This window comes from Somniosus microcephalus, chromosome 15 (assembly GCF_052327205.1).
Source record: "Somniosus microcephalus isolate GS21.2 chromosome 15, FLI_Smic_1.0, whole genome shotgun sequence".
Lineage (NCBI taxonomy): Eukaryota > Metazoa > Chordata > Chondrichthyes > Squaliformes > Somniosidae > Somniosus > Somniosus microcephalus.
In genome coordinates this window covers 74,824,035-74,839,527 of record NC_141001.1, presented here as the reverse complement: position 1 = coordinate 74,839,527, position 15,493 = coordinate 74,824,035, and the positions used below count along the sequence as shown (strand labels likewise).

Here is a 15,493-nt window from a genome sequence, read left to right as displayed (position 1 = left end):
TGGTTAAAGCCTTTCCCACAATCTCTTGCATGATAGAGGAATTGCTGACAGAATGTAGGCAGTGCTCAGGAATAAAGCATGTTACAAGACTGTAACACTTTTGTAAAAATCCCTTGTAGTTTAAGCAATTAGTGTAGACTGCAGTAGCATTTCTGCACTAGATCCAAAATAGTCCAGGGCTGGGATATTTATTTTTAGGCCATACTGTACAGAAACATAATTTTCATGTGTACACCTAGAATATCCATGTCTTTTCTAAATTAAAATTTTAGAATGGTAAGTATTATTGCTCAGACCCCAAGAATCTTTTTCAGATCTCAACAGATACAACCACTCAGTAACTGGAACTCAAACCCAGAAGTAGACACATTTAAATGGGTTACGGGGCAACTTGATAACATGAAGCCTGGAGATTATCGTTCTGGTTAGTCTTGGAGTTCTAACTAACAAGGTTCCTCAGTATTTTTGCTATGAAAATATATTTAAGACAAACTGAGATTAGCTGGTGGATACAGATCACACGTCTCTGGAAGTGGGTAGCCCGAGATGATTCGGGGAATGTTCAGACAATCCAAGCACAGCAGATCATTCAGCCATTTCTCCACTGGGTCTCCGGGTGCATATCGAATTGCCTCATGTAAAGAAACCTCATGCAGGGTCCGTACTATCAATAAATAATAATGGATTAGTTAATACATTAATACATCACACAAAAAATTATGTTGTGTACTATATTCTCTTTAGCACATTAAAAACATTCAAGCTATCCAGCAATTCCAATTTCAGGACTGTCTGCACTTCAGTCTACCACCCAACCACGGTGTGATTTCGTTCTCAAGAAGAGAGCAGCATGTCTATCTGGCCCCACTACAAATGCACCCAACAATCACAATACTGCACCAACAGTGGCTGTGGATTATGCTGCATTGTAGGAATGTGCCATAGCGATGGAAAAGGCCGTATGTAGGCAAGAGGCCTTATGGAGAAATAAACATGGAAAATAGAAACTGTTTTACTACCAAATAGATGTACAAATGACATTTAGCATATACACAAGTTATAAAGATGAATGAATCACAGTACAGAGTGAATGCCTGCTGAAAAACTGCAATTGTATGGCAAATGCCTGGTCACTCTGGAGTATTTAGCTTGTCATAAGAATGTACAAAGAAACTCAAAAGTTGACACTCTGGGAGAATAAAAAGGGCAAGCCCACAGGTTTTATAAGAAACCTTTACTATAAATCATACTTAAAATTAAACAGCTTTTCTGCAAATATTTTTAAATAACTCTCTGTCTCCAAGTAATACATACAATGAATTAATTACCAAGATATTTCAAAATGTATTTAATCCAGTATTTAAAAAAAAAAAATTCCATGGTAAAGGCCTCTGCACAATGTTCTTCACTAATTGCTATGGAGCCATCGTTATCACACTTTGATAAACACAGACAATGAAATTATGGTCTTTGTACATCATGACACAAGATAATAACATAACATCTTGCAGATGTGTCTTAGAATTTACCAGAACGAAAAAGGGACAAACTTTAATTTTTGCCTGTCACTACATAAATTAAACAAACACCAATTCCCAACTGCAGACCAGTATTAGTTGCAATGACTGCAAGCAAGGAAGAGATTACTGAATTCCCTCGCCCACATTTTTCTTCTAAAAATATTCCAACACTAGGGATGGCACAATGCCACAACGGGTTTTTTTTTTTGGAGGGAAGAAACAAAAGGGGAAATAAGCTGGTATATGGAGAAATTGCCTCCCGATCAGGTGTATCCCACCAGATGCCCCAAAAAGAAATCTGCTGAAGTCTGAAATCAGACAGCCCATACATTCTCTTGGCAAAGATGACCTAGCAGGTCTGAAAATACACAAGGAGAAAATTGAGATTGTATGCCCTTTACTACCTCAAATGAAAATGCCCAAACAATTTAAATACTGAATGTCTAACAAAATTAGAAAAATGACAAACTAGACATTTTATGCAAAGGACTGAAATAACCAAAAGATTAGAATTTTCTTATTCATGAAAAAAGATACTAGACAGATGACCAAACAGAGTGAACAGGCTACAGAATGAGAAAAGGCAGTATTCAATACCCGTGCTGAGTTTGGCAGTGGAAGTGGTTTTATTCTCTGCAGTCATGTTGACCTGGCTCTGAACATTTTGTTGTCGCAGCTGTTGTATCAGTTTTAAAGAGAGTGAACGACCTGTCCCTTCATATCTGAAAACAGATAGATTCCAAACCCAGGGTTAAAGATACTGCAATAATACACCAAGAAAAGACCATACCAAGGGTCTTGCTAAAGTCTATTAAAAGTCTCTCAACCTTGCTACAGATTTCAAAATTCCAGAAGTTTTTTAATATTAAAAACATAATCTCGACCAGGACTTTGTGATTTACTGCCAAACTTCAGCATCACTGAGTGTTGCTAAACTCCAAGACTATTCCCTGTGCTTGTCCACTACAGTCTGCCAAACCCAAGAAACTCCGGCCCAATTCAGCCAATCTGCAGCATCACCCCATTGTCCCCAATACTACCAAAATCCAGCCCCTCCCCTAGTCTTGCCAGATCCCATTACCCCATGCTCTCAAACATCAGGTACCTCCTTCTAATCTGTTACACGCTCAATATCTTCCTGTATATCCTGCACTTCAAAAATGTGCAGAAACAATAATTACACACAAAGGTGAAGGAACAAATAGTGCAAGTTAGACATTGCTAAGGAAAAATGGATTGCCAAAATACAGTAAAAAACCATGAAAATTGCAATTTCACTTAGTTATCAGATGTGCCCCGATAATGTGGGTTATACAGCATAGCACCCATGAACAACGCTATGACAGATCAGCTAGCATTTTTTAAAACTCTCAACAGTCAATGTTAAATTTGGGTGCACATGTAAAATCTAAAACAATAGTTATTCTATAATGTAGCTTCAGACTATGATCTAATCACGTACCCATTTATAGTGGAGGCCATAAAGACGAGGTAGGGTCCCAGCAGTTTCTTCACCAATGGGAGTGGGATGGCAGCTGCCTCGTCAATTACCACCAGCTCAGCCTGACCCAGTTTAACTGCATCAGCAGGGTGGATGTACTGAGAAGGGACAATAGAAATACTGTGATTACATGATTTTACGATTCGCATGCACTGTTAGCAAAGAAAACTGCATCAGTGCAGATTGCTGCAGTTATTTTTGCAGCACAAGAACCAGTGAAATCAGCAAAGCACTGTTTTACCTGGATGGTCTGCCTGTGCTCCTTATAGATATTAACTCGAACCACAGCTTTGTTGAACTCAGGATTTAAGGACTGAATTATTTCATAGTCCAAATGTTCCTGAAAGGGAAAAAAAAGCAGTTACTCAAGTCCTCATGGAGACCAAATAAAAAGCTGATTTTTTTTTTTAAAGCAATGGAACTTTGGTAAAAAGTTGGGCAGTCATTGCAACTGCATTAGCCAACCAACTGCACATATCCTGGAAAAGATATTACTTGTCACTTAAAAAAAAAAATCATTCAATGATACATATATAAATCTTATATCCTACGTGAATATTCTTTCCTATTTGTGGAAAGAAAATGGTTCATCACAACTCAGGTGGGCTCACTCTCTTACCTGATACTGTAATGCATCAAACCCCTTAAAAACAAATTCAAATAGGGTGTGTAAGTTGTCTGGACTTGGTGAGGTAACAAAGATATTGGAATATCTAAAAACAGAGGAAATACACTCATGAGCCATAATCATTTTCAATAGATATTTGACATAAATTAACTTAAAAGCCCTGAATCTAGTATCATCAGGTAATAATGTGAAAATAACTAACTTTGAAGGTTTCTTTGCCGGTTTGGGCTTTAAAATATTTAAATAGTATCAGAACGGCACAACACATTTAAAAAAAAAAAAAAAAATGTTTAAAAAAAAAAAGACTGAGTAATTAAATGCACAACACATGGATTTTATATATTTTGCAAATGGTGGTCTCCATATTCAAACCCCAAGGTTTCAAATGGACTCCAGCATCCATCAACACTATGGTACAAGAACATGCATTGATAGTGGGAAAGTCAGAAAAAATACTAACTGCCAAAGGTTCATTCTAGATATATAGCGAGGTTTACGGTTTTGAGGACAAACAGAAAGAACTGCAAATAAATGTTAACTCCTGACAAAAGATTTCCATGAGTTCTGACATTATCGTGCCCACAACTACAGTATGTGGATTTCAATACAAATATGTGAGGAGTTCAATATTGCTATCATATTCTGCTTCCACAACACGCACCCCCCCCATTATAAAACTATATATTGCTACAGGAAACTCTTTGGTATCCGGCACCGACATGGTGCCAGTTGATTAAAAATTCCGGATGACAGAGAAAGTTATCTACCGAGGCTATTTTTAACAAAGAGTCAGACTCCTGTTATTGAGGTGTTCGGACTTCCGACAGCGCCAAGAAGCCGATTAGTGGCAGTTTGGAGAACTACCCCCACTGACTAACTCGCCCACCGCGGGAGACTCGGACTCGGCAACATTTCCGGTTATTGAGGTGTTTTCGGAGTATGAATTTTGCCGGTTAATAGAGAATTCCGGATATTTAGGTGCCGTTTAAACGAGAGTTTCCTGTAGCTTCAATATGTTCAAGACAAAATACCAGTTATGACTCAAAAGCTGCATTATCCCATCACCAAGGGTCATTGCTGTTTTTTCTTTGTACAATTCTTTTTAGAAAATAGATCACTGTCTTGCTGTGGTCTATAATTGTACTGCAAGAGTTTCTACAGAATCTGGCTCAGTAAAATGCTGATTTCGGTTAGGAGATAAATCTTTTTGCACAAACGGCAGCACCAACTGGCTGCAATTCCACAAACTTAGTGCATGAAAGAGAAATGCAACATCCCCTGTTGTCAACAAAAATTTACATTACAAGCATAGTTGTCTTTAAAAAGGCATTTGATAAAGTACCACATAATATACATGTTAGCAGTGACTGTGGATACGAAATTGGCTAAGGGACAGAAAGCGGAGTGTAGCAGTGAACGGTTGCTTTTCAGACTGGAGGGAAGTGTGCAGTTTGTCCTCCAGGGGTCAGTGTTGGGACCACAGCTCTTTTTGATATATATTAATCTCCTGGACTTGGGTATACTGGACATAATTTCAAAGTTTGCAGATGACACGGGACTTGGAAATGTAGTAAAGAGTGAAAAGGATAGTAACAGACTTCAGGAGGACAAACTGGTGAAAGCGACAGACACATGGCAGATGAAATTTAACACACAGAAATGTGAAGTGATGCACTTTGGTAGGAAGAATGAGGAGAGGCAATATGAACTAAATGGTACAATTTTAAAGGGGGTGCAGGAACATAGAGGCCTGGGGTGTATGTAGACAAGTCTTTGAAGGTGGCAGGACAAGTTGAAAAGGCTGCTAAAAAGGCAATTGGGATCCTTGCCTTTATAAATAGAGGCATGGAGTACAAAAGCAAGGAAGTTATGCTAAACCTCTATAAAACACTGGTTAAGCCACAATTGGAGTACTGTGTTGCACACTTTAGGAAAGATGTCAAGGTCTTCGAGAGGGTGCAAGAGATATACTAGAAATGGCACCAGGGATGAAAGGCTTCAGTTACGTGGAGAAACTAGAGAAACAGGGATTGCTCTCCTTAGAGCAGTGACGGTTAAGGGGAGGTTTGACAGAGGTGTTCAAAAGCATGAAGGGTTTTGATAGAGTAACTAAGGAGAAACTGTTTCCAGTGGCAGAAGGGTCGGTAGCCAGAGGAGATTGAAGATAATTGGCAAAAGAACCAGAGGCGACAGGAGGGAAAAAAAATTGCAGAAAAATATCACAGCACAGGAAAATGAAGTAGCAGATTAAACACTTACCCAAATGCCACTGCTCCTGCAATAGCTAGTCCCAATGCAGCAGATTTACCACGGCCTCTGGCAGCAGTTAAAGCAACCGTGCTTCTGAGTGTCTTCTCCGAAATAGCTTCAATGAACTTCAGTACTGCTTTAGCCTAATAAGGACAACCATTGCGTTGGTTTGCTTGCAGACAAAAGTTAACATGGCAATACAAAGACTGGTGTCCCATTAAGAGACCCCATAGCTGCCTGGAAACTGGTTATACGGCTGCTAAAAAAGCACAAGGTATTTCTAGTAATGATGTCTTTAAAATTACTTGGAGTAGTGCAAGGCAATTGGACAAGGGAGAAAAACAGCTATACTGGAAGTGTCAAATAAAGCAGCACGGATGACGATCATAGAGCAGTTTGATGCAGTTTGCCACATCCTCTTGGCCAACGGAGGATGGCTGGAACTACAGGAGTAAAATTATGGCCCGGAATTTGCACACAAAGATCTAGCAATCTCTGTGCCATGAATTTCAGCTGTCCCAATCGTTGTTTGAATCTGGCGTCAAATCAAGCGAATCCTAAGCGTCCAGCAACAATGAGATCATCAAGCTGGCTAAGCAGCCAAATCACACTGAAGAATTCTCGGACATCAAACCAGGAAGTAAAATGCACTTTTTATAAATTTTACAGAGAGCGAAATAAAGATTGGGACATACACATATGATTTAAGGTAGAAGCTGAAATATCATAAATGTAAAAAAAAAATTAAAAACTTGTAATTCTTAATCATATTAATGGAAAAATGTGACATTCCACAAATATAAATTAGTTTTTCAGGGCCAGAATGGGTGTTGAGCAGTCAGTACGTCATTAAAAACCAAGTTACACCTCTTTCAACAAGGTTTAAAGTTATAGAGGGTTTTTTAACAGCGATATTCCATCATAAAAGGGGAAGTTTTCATCATCCTTATATGCGAGTTCAACTGATCGTCGGCACTGGGGAGTTCCACAGCACAACCTGTGGTAGAGCAGTGAATGGCTGACCACAACTTCAGGATTTTCGCGTTTATTTGCGCATGCGCTAAATCCTGAAGTTGCGGTCAGTTTCAGAAGGGTAATGACAGCGAATGCCGACAGTTTCGCCATCATTACCATCGAAAAATCCGGGTCATTATCTTTAAAGTTACTACAGAACAGGAGCATAATTTTAGATGTACAACATTCAGTGTGCTTTCCACAAAAAAAACTGTCCAACAAGGAGTGGACAAATGCTGTAACAGAGAAAGAAAGCCAAGCTTTATATAAATCCTTACCAATTACAATAGTCTGTGATTGGTGCCTTTTAATTAAAAAAAAATCCATTAACATAAGAAATAATGTATATGCTGCACTGGTGTAAAGCAGCACAGATTTTTACATCAGTCAGCCAGTAAAAGATCTCCTGCATTGTTGTACAAGCTCCACCCCACGTTGCATTAATGGTCCAGATATTCCGATCGCAGGCCTGCCGCGGGCGGAGGGCTGCGATCTGGAAAATTCTGCACCAAGACCCGAGGGCTCCCGGGAGGCGCAGAGTTCTGCTGCTGGGCCTCTCCAAACTGCCGGTGTGCAGGGCCCACGTATCCCAGAGGCGCAGGCGGTTCGCAGCGTCCCTGGGATCACGTGGGCCATGGGGAGCCAATCAGAGAAGGGTATCTCCCTTCATACATTTGACAGGAAGACCTGTCAAATATATGAATAGAGATCACCCCCAAAACATAGTAAAACTTTAAATAAATTTTTTTTTAAACATTTTTAAAATGACTTTAAATTACAATAAATTACGTATTTTAAACAAAAATTTTATTTTTTGAAAAAAATAATTAAAGTTTTTAACAGGGCTAAAAATAACTTACCTTTCTTTAAAGTATTTTTAAATGATAAATCAGTGGAAATTTTTTTTAAAAAACTTTTTGTCAACTCGTATCCTGGTAAAGCGGGCCTTACACCTGCTTTACCAGGCGCAAGCATTGTAAGGGTTTTCTGCGGGCGGAGGGTCTCCAAAAAGCGGAACTATCCGCCCGCAGAGGCCCTTCTCCTGGGCAGGTGGAGGATCTGTCGAGAGCTTTCTTGACAGATCGGAAATGCCGGTTTCCAGTGCATGCGCAGTACATGCCTAAAACCGCCATTTCCGACGTCCCTACGGGTGAATACACCGCGGATACCCACCCGTAGGGATCGGAATTTCTGCTCCAATGTTTTTAGACTGAAATTTTCTGTGTCACTTCTGTACTAACCCACTCTGTTGTGTTTATCCTAACAATGATAGTTTTCAGTTAAACCTGTAGGTTGATTAAATTTTCAACATTTCACAAGGAGCAGAAAAACACAACAACAGGAAAAAGAGGGAAGAGGCTCATCAGATTCTACCCATTCTAAATATCGCACTCCAAATCACTTTGAAACATTCCTACTAAATAGAAAATCAGGTCTCCAAAACAAAGGAATTCCTCAAAAATGTATAAAACAAGAACGAGGAAAGCCAGTTCACATTTAACAGAAATACTCTGCACTTCTACAGTACAGGTCTATCAGGGTCCCCTTTCTTACCTGGTCGAGCGTTTTGCAGCCATCAATAAGGACTCCTACCGGTTGCGTGTCATGTAGAGATTCTTTAAGCTCCTTCAGTTCAACCTCTCGAGGCGTTAGACTTTCCTCCTTAAAAATTAGGTAAATACATGGACAGGTATATGATTACTGATGAAAAGTTTAGTTAAAATTTTACACTGATAAGTTAATTGCTAAACAAACTTCCCTGCACCACTTCTTCCTGTGGAATCAGAGGTTTTGTATGAACAGGGGTTTTAGGTCAAGTTGTATTACCAGGGGAATCAACTTATCAGCATCGGGGACGCTCTGTGACCAGAGGGTACTAGGAAGGGGAAGGGGGTAGGGTCCAACAATTGTGGAATGAAATCTCAGGGTTTTTGAAATGTTGGAGATGGAGGTTCCAGGAATAATGTGACAGTTCTTGGGATCACAGGGAAAGCAATCCCAGGATTTGGGGGCACTGTACAGTTCTGGGATCAGGGAGAACTACAAGTGTGATCTAGAAGTTTGTGAGCATTAAAAAGGGGGTCCCAGGCAACAATATTTCCCCTAATTTTAAATTTGGGTGCGCAGTCTCTTTAAGGAGCTGCGCGGCTCCATTCAAAGTTTTGCACGTGCGGGAAAATTTATATTGGAAAAGTCGGTCCCGGGCTGCACAGGACCGGCAGATAGCTGCGCGACCACACAGTAATCAACAAGGTCCCGTGCAGGCCGCTCAGAAGCTTTTACACTGGAAATACCACGCATGCGCAAAAATTTCAAGGGACCACACATTGAAACAGACCACGCAGAACAAAGCGCAACTTACAGGGAACTTTGGTCCCAGGATATGGGAATGGAGGGGTTCTGGAGCATTGGGAAGGGGGACATCTAGCAGTATTCACAGTTATGCAGATCTAGGCATATACTATGGAGTGTGAGGAGAATAAGGTTTTACATTATATATATAAAAAATAAACACCCTTCCCCCTCAGATATGATATGATGTCAAGTCTACAGTAACGCTGGAACCCCTAGGCCAGCTCATCACAAGCCATTGCTGCTCATTTCATTAACCTTAAGATAATATTTAAGCACTGCAGATAACAAAACCAGTAAAAATCTAAGTTTTATTGTGCTATGATCTCCAGAACTTACCGCAGATTTAGGTGGGAGCGGTTTGATGTTGAGAATGTGGCTAGAAAGCGGTAGGATGTCCAGCTGATCATTTATCACAATGCAATTCTTACAGGATGCCAGAGAAAGTATGAATCTGGTAAATTGGAATAAATATAAACAGAACTGACTGCTAATAATAAACCAGAGTCAAACATTTAGATTAAGAGACCAGTAAATGAGGGTCAGTGTTACCTCCCTCCTCTTTTCCCCACCCTTACAAATTGCACATCTTTCAAATTTAACAGTTTCAACCATTCCCATTTCAACCAATTGGATGTAAAGTGGATTCATTCTGATGCTGCCCCCCTCCCCCCTCGGACAAACTCCATACCCTCACCATCGATTCCATCCCCCTAACTGGCCACTGTCTCTGGTTAAATCAGACTGTTCAAAACTTCAGCATCCTATTTGACCCCAAGCTGAATATCAAACCCCACCGCCTCTATATCATAAAGAACACCTACTTCCACCTCCGTAACATCACCCATTTACACACCGGCCTTAACTGATCTGCTGCTGAAACCCTCATCTTGCCTTTGTCAACTACTCCAATTCTCTCCTGGCTAGCCTCCCACCCTCTAAACTACAGCCCATCCAAAACTCTGCTGCCTGTATGCTAAACCACATCAGGTCCTGCTCAACAATCACTCCTGTCCTTGCTGACCTACATTGGTTCCCCAAAGCCACGTTTAAAATTCTCATGTTTAAATCACTTCAAGGCCTCACCCCAGCTTATCTTTGTAACCTCCTCCAGCCCTACATCCCCTCCCCTCTCCTATCCTATCTTCTGACTCTGGCCTCTTGTACATCCCCCCCTTCACTCTACCATGAGCAGCCATGCCTTCGCCATCTAGGCCCTTCGCTCTGGAATTCTCATCTTAAACCTCTGGTTCTCCAACTCCCTCAACTCCTTTAGGACCCTCTTTAAAACCCACCTCTTTGAACAAGCCTCCTAGGATTTACTCCTTTGGCTTAGTGTCCATTTTTGTCTGACTACGCCTCTGTGAAGAGCCTTGGGACATTTTCCTATAGTAAAGGCACTAAATAAATGCAAATTATTGTTGTTGCTGATGATTGTAGGATCCTCACAGACAGCATTTGTTACATGTGTGGCGGTACCACCGGTTGTCCCTTACATATAGATATATATACATAATTCCCTTTAACTTACCTAACTATGTACTTAACTTACTTATGTATGTATAACTTACCTGTTGGGGCCGTTGCCCCTTTAACTTACCTGTTGGGCCATTGCCCCTTTAAGAGGCGACCTAACGCGCTGACGTCACGCATCACGTGACGCACGCGCGCCGGCGGCCGGCCCGACTCGGTCTTCCAAGACGGCCGCCGGCACACCGCAACTTCGGCCGCATCGGCCAGCCGACGGGAGCAACGCGATCTCCCGCTCCCGCGGCAAGCACCGGCACAGCCTGGCTTCGCGACCTCGGCCTCAACGGCCAGCCTCCGTACCGGGGAGATGCACCGAAGCAACGGCGCAGGTCACGGGATCGCCTAAGCGCACGCGAACGTGCTGACATCACGATGCGGTCACGTGACGCCCAAAGCGCGGGAACACACAGCAGAGCGTGATGACGTTATCACGCTCTCCACAGTGCTCCTACAGTTAGTCTTCGTGGAGTCCCCGCTGGGACAAGACCTATATCACGGTGCTCCTACAGTCAGCCATCTTACTTGATGTAATTAGTCTGTTCCTGTAAATAAACAACTTGTTAATAGTTCGTCGAAGTCAAACTCTTATTTAGTGGCGATCTACACTAACTGCTACACATGTATATTATAATAATTAAGCCATTTTACAAAATTGGGCCATCTCAAGCCTTCCAATGTGGACTCTGGTATGACAACTTGCAATTGGTTTACAAATAGACCTAACTTTAGGAGCACCAAGTGGTTTATAGGCCTTTTATCTTGTGTTCAAATGTAGTTCAAATTGATGGGAAGATGATCTTTTTCTGTTGGCAATAAGAGTTCTTTGTTAAATGAGTTTGTGCGGTTCCAAGATGACATAGGCCCTCAGATGTCACAGCACGGCTGGTGTGGGAAATGGAAAACAGCCGTATACTGTTACAGTTCGGGTTGCTATTCGGAGGTCGAGCACATTGTTGTATTAATGACACAATAGGGAGAGCTTTATGCTGCAATGAACAGCGCTAATTTGACATGAGAGTGCTTGATACTGACATTGTGTCCCCAAAATGGGAAAATGTTCCACTTCCAGTAAGAGTAGGGCCTATTAGAGACCAAAAAGGTAACCTTTGTGTTGCGGCGGAAGACGTGGGTATGGTTCCTAATGAATACCTTGCTTCACAAAGGAGAGGGATGGTGCAGATATTGCAGTTGAGGAGGAGGAGTGTGAAATATTGGATGGGATAAACATAGAGAGAGAGGAGATGTTAAGGGGTTTAGCATCTTTGAAAGTAGATAAATCACCAGGCCCGGATGAAATGCATCCCAGGCTGTTAAGAGAAGCAAGGGAGGAAATAGCAGAGGCTCTGACCATCATTTTCCAATCCTCTTTGGCTACAGGTGTTTTGCTGGAGGACTGGACGGCTGCTAATGTTGTACCGTTGTGGAGAAAGGGATAGACCGAGTAATTACAGGCCAGTCAGCCTAACCTCGGTGGTAGGCAAATTATTGGAAAAAATTCTGAGGGGCAGTATTAATCGTCATTTAGAAAGGCACAGATTAATCAAGGACAGTCAGCATGGGATTTGTTAAGGGAAGGAAGGTCGTGTCTGACTAACTTGATTGAATTTTTTGAGAAGGTAACAAGGAGGGTCGATGAGGGTAGCGCATTTGATGTGGTCTACATGGATTTTTAGCAAGGCTTTTGACAAGGTCGCACATGGCAGACTAGTCAGAAAAGTAAAAGTCCATGAGATCCAGGGGAAAGTGGCAAGTTGGATCCAAAATTGGCTCAGTGGCAGAAAGCAAAGGGTAATGGTCGACGGATGTTTTTGTGACTGGAAGACTGTTTCCAGTGGGGTTCCGCAGGGCTCAGTACTAGGTCCTTTGCTTTTCATGGTATGTATCAATGATTTAGACTTCATTCCAGGGTGCAGGATTAAGAAGTTTGCAGATGATACAAAAACTGGCCGTGTGGTTGATAGTGAGGAAGAAAGCTGTAGACTGCAGGAAGATATCAATGGACTGGTCAGGTGGGCAGAAAAGCGGCAAATGGAATTCAATCCGGAGAAGTGTGAGATAATGCATTTACGGAGGGCTAACAAGGCAAGGGAATACACAATAAATGAATACTGAGAAGTGCAGAGGAACAGAGGGACAATGCAGTGCATGTCCACAGATCCCTGAAGGTCGCAGGACAGGTAGATAAGGTGGTTAAGAAGGCATAAGGGACACTTTCCTTTATTAGCTGAGGCATAGAATATAAGAGCATGCTTGAACTGTATAAAACACTAGTTAGGCCATAGCTAGAGTACGGCGTACAGTTCTAGTCACCACATTACAGGAAAGATGTGGTTGCACTAGAGAGGGTACAGAGGAGATTTACGAGGATGTTACCAAGACTGGAGAATTTTAGTTATAAGGAAAGATTGGATAAGCTGGAGTTTTCTTCTTTGGAACAGAGGAGGCAGAGGGGAGACTTAACTGAGGTGAATAAAATTATGAGGGGCCGAGATAGGATAGGAAGGACCTATTTCCCTTAGCAGAGAGGTCAATAACTAGGGGGCATAGATTTAAAGTATTTGGTAGAAGGATTAGAGGGGAGTTAAGGAGAAGCTTTTTCACCCAGAGGGTGGTGGGGGTCTGGAACTCACTGCTCGAAATGCAGAGGCAGAAACCCTCACCACATTTAAAAAGGTACCTGGATATACACGAAGTGCTGTAACCTACAGGATTACGGATCAAAAGCTGGAAAGTGGGATTAGGCTGGATAGCTCTTTTTCGGCCAGCACAGACACAATGGGCCAAATGGCATCCTCCTGTGCCATACATTTCTATGGTTCTTTAACATCCCTTCCCACAGTAAGCACATAAATGTAGCAAAAAAAGTTAAAACATAAAAGTTAATCTATTTACTAACTGCTCTGTACAGCAAACAATGTATTTCATCCAGTTATTCTTGTTAAGGGAAGTTAGCATGGAGAGGGGCAGAGATGAAGTATTTTCTCTCCTCCTCTACATATCAACATTAAGAACTTCCTACCTTTCAGGAAATATCAAAATCATTACCTATTTTACAGTGGAAAGCCATTCTGACTATATACATTATGGGTGTGCAAGGGGCGATTTCATAAAGGAACTCAGAAATTGATGCTTGCGGCTGGTACTGACATCATAATCATAATCAACTTTGTCATTGTTAGTGCACAAGTGCAGTACAACGAAATGTAGGCTTGCGGCTCCCGAGAGTGTACATTTAGATTAAGACATTTAAACATTCAACATACATTTGGCTTGTAATACATTAACATAAACATAACCATAATAAAGTGCATTGGCAGATGTGCAGGCTTTAGAGTTTATTTGTGGAGTTCAGTAGGATGACAGCCCTGGGAAAGAAGCTGTTCCTAAATCTGGTCGTACGGGTGCGAATGCATCTGTAGCGTCTCCCAGATGGCAGGAGGGCGAACAGACTGTGGCGGGTAGGGTCTTTGATGATGGTCTGTGACCTCCGTAAACAGCGTTTCTGGTATATGTGCTCTAAGGTCGATGATGACCCAGATGTTTGGACATCAGTGGAACACTATGCATTTACATCCCTACTTCTTCATCATTCCCAAAAGACTAATCCACACCTTCATAAGCTCAAGGATTCAAAAGCCCCCTAGCTGCTCCCCAAACTTCAACTAACCCAAATCTATATGACTCAAGTCCTTTCCTGAACTGAGTTCAACACACTTGCCCTCGTCAAGCTCCACTGGCTCCCTGTGCCCCAGCAAAAACAAATAATCAATTTCAAGAAATAACAACAGAAAATGCTGGAAAAACTCAGGTCGTCAGGCAACATCCATGGACAGAAATTTGAGTTGACGTTTCAGGTTCGACCTGAAACGTCAACTCAAATTTCTGTCCACGGATGTTGCCTGACCTGCTGAGTTTTTCCAGCATTTTCTGTTGTTATTTCGGATTTCCAACATCCGCAGTATTTTGCTATCGAATCAATTTCAAGATCCTTATCTGCATTTTCAAATACCATTGTAGCCTTTTTCCACCCTACCTGTAATCTTCTCCAGCCATGCATTCCATCGCACATCCCCTGTTCTCTAACTTCAGTTCTCTACTTGTTCTGTTCGAACACAAGAGGCTGATTTTTCAGTTACTGTGTCCTTGCTCTTTTTGGAATTTACTCCCAATCCAATTTGCCTTGTTACCCCTCCCCTCTGCCTTCAAAAGCTTCTGAAAATAAAACCTGCTCAACTGGTGATATCTCCCCTCTCCATCTTTCCCTGTAACTTTCCTCCTATTCCTGCAAAACATCTGCCTCCCCTTGTAAAGCTATGTATACTTGGTGCACAGTCCATTTCAACGCAACATAAATATTATTTAATAGGATCTTATCAAAAATGTCTACCTTTCATTGAATCTCCCAATCACATCCTGATGTGATTCTGTTCTGAAACGTGCATGGACATCCTTGGATAGGGAAGGGAGAAGGGGGAAAAAAAGAAAAACAAATTAAAATCAAGACAAAAGTGAATCATTAATAAAAATTCAAATAAATTCAGACTGTTTCTCCTATCCCACTTACTTTAAATACACATTTTGAAACACATTGTTAGAAAGAACCAATAATTTAAAGACAAGAGGTCCCTACTGGTTTGGTTAAAATCAAATCTAGCCCTTTAAAAAGGTTATCAAGATGAACAATCACTCAAGATCAGA

General features: G+C 41.5%; 1 protein-coding gene across 3 annotated transcripts in view; it reads right to left on the bottom strand.

Annotated features, from left to right (window-relative positions):
* The window catches only part of nat10 (N-acetyltransferase 10), a 64,971-nt gene that overhangs the window by 36,063 nt on the left and 13,415 nt on the right, over nucleotides 1-15,493 (bottom strand). For all 3 annotated transcript variants that reach the window (XM_086008058.1, XM_086008056.1, XM_086008057.1), the window contains exons 6-14: nucleotides 15,183-15,244; nucleotides 9,605-9,719; nucleotides 8,468-8,575; nucleotides 5,909-6,042; nucleotides 3,641-3,734; nucleotides 3,263-3,361; nucleotides 2,983-3,119; nucleotides 2,118-2,242; nucleotides 514-664 (exon numbers count right to left, since the gene is read on the bottom strand). In XM_086008058.1, coding sequence (XP_085864184.1) covers nucleotides 514-664; nucleotides 2,118-2,242; nucleotides 2,983-3,119; nucleotides 3,263-3,361; nucleotides 3,641-3,734; nucleotides 5,909-6,042; nucleotides 8,468-8,575; nucleotides 9,605-9,719; nucleotides 15,183-15,244 — 1,025 coding nt within the window. The remainder of the gene's footprint in view (nucleotides 1-513; nucleotides 665-2,117; nucleotides 2,243-2,982; nucleotides 3,120-3,262; nucleotides 3,362-3,640; nucleotides 3,735-5,908; nucleotides 6,043-8,467; nucleotides 8,576-9,604; nucleotides 9,720-15,182; nucleotides 15,245-15,493) is intronic.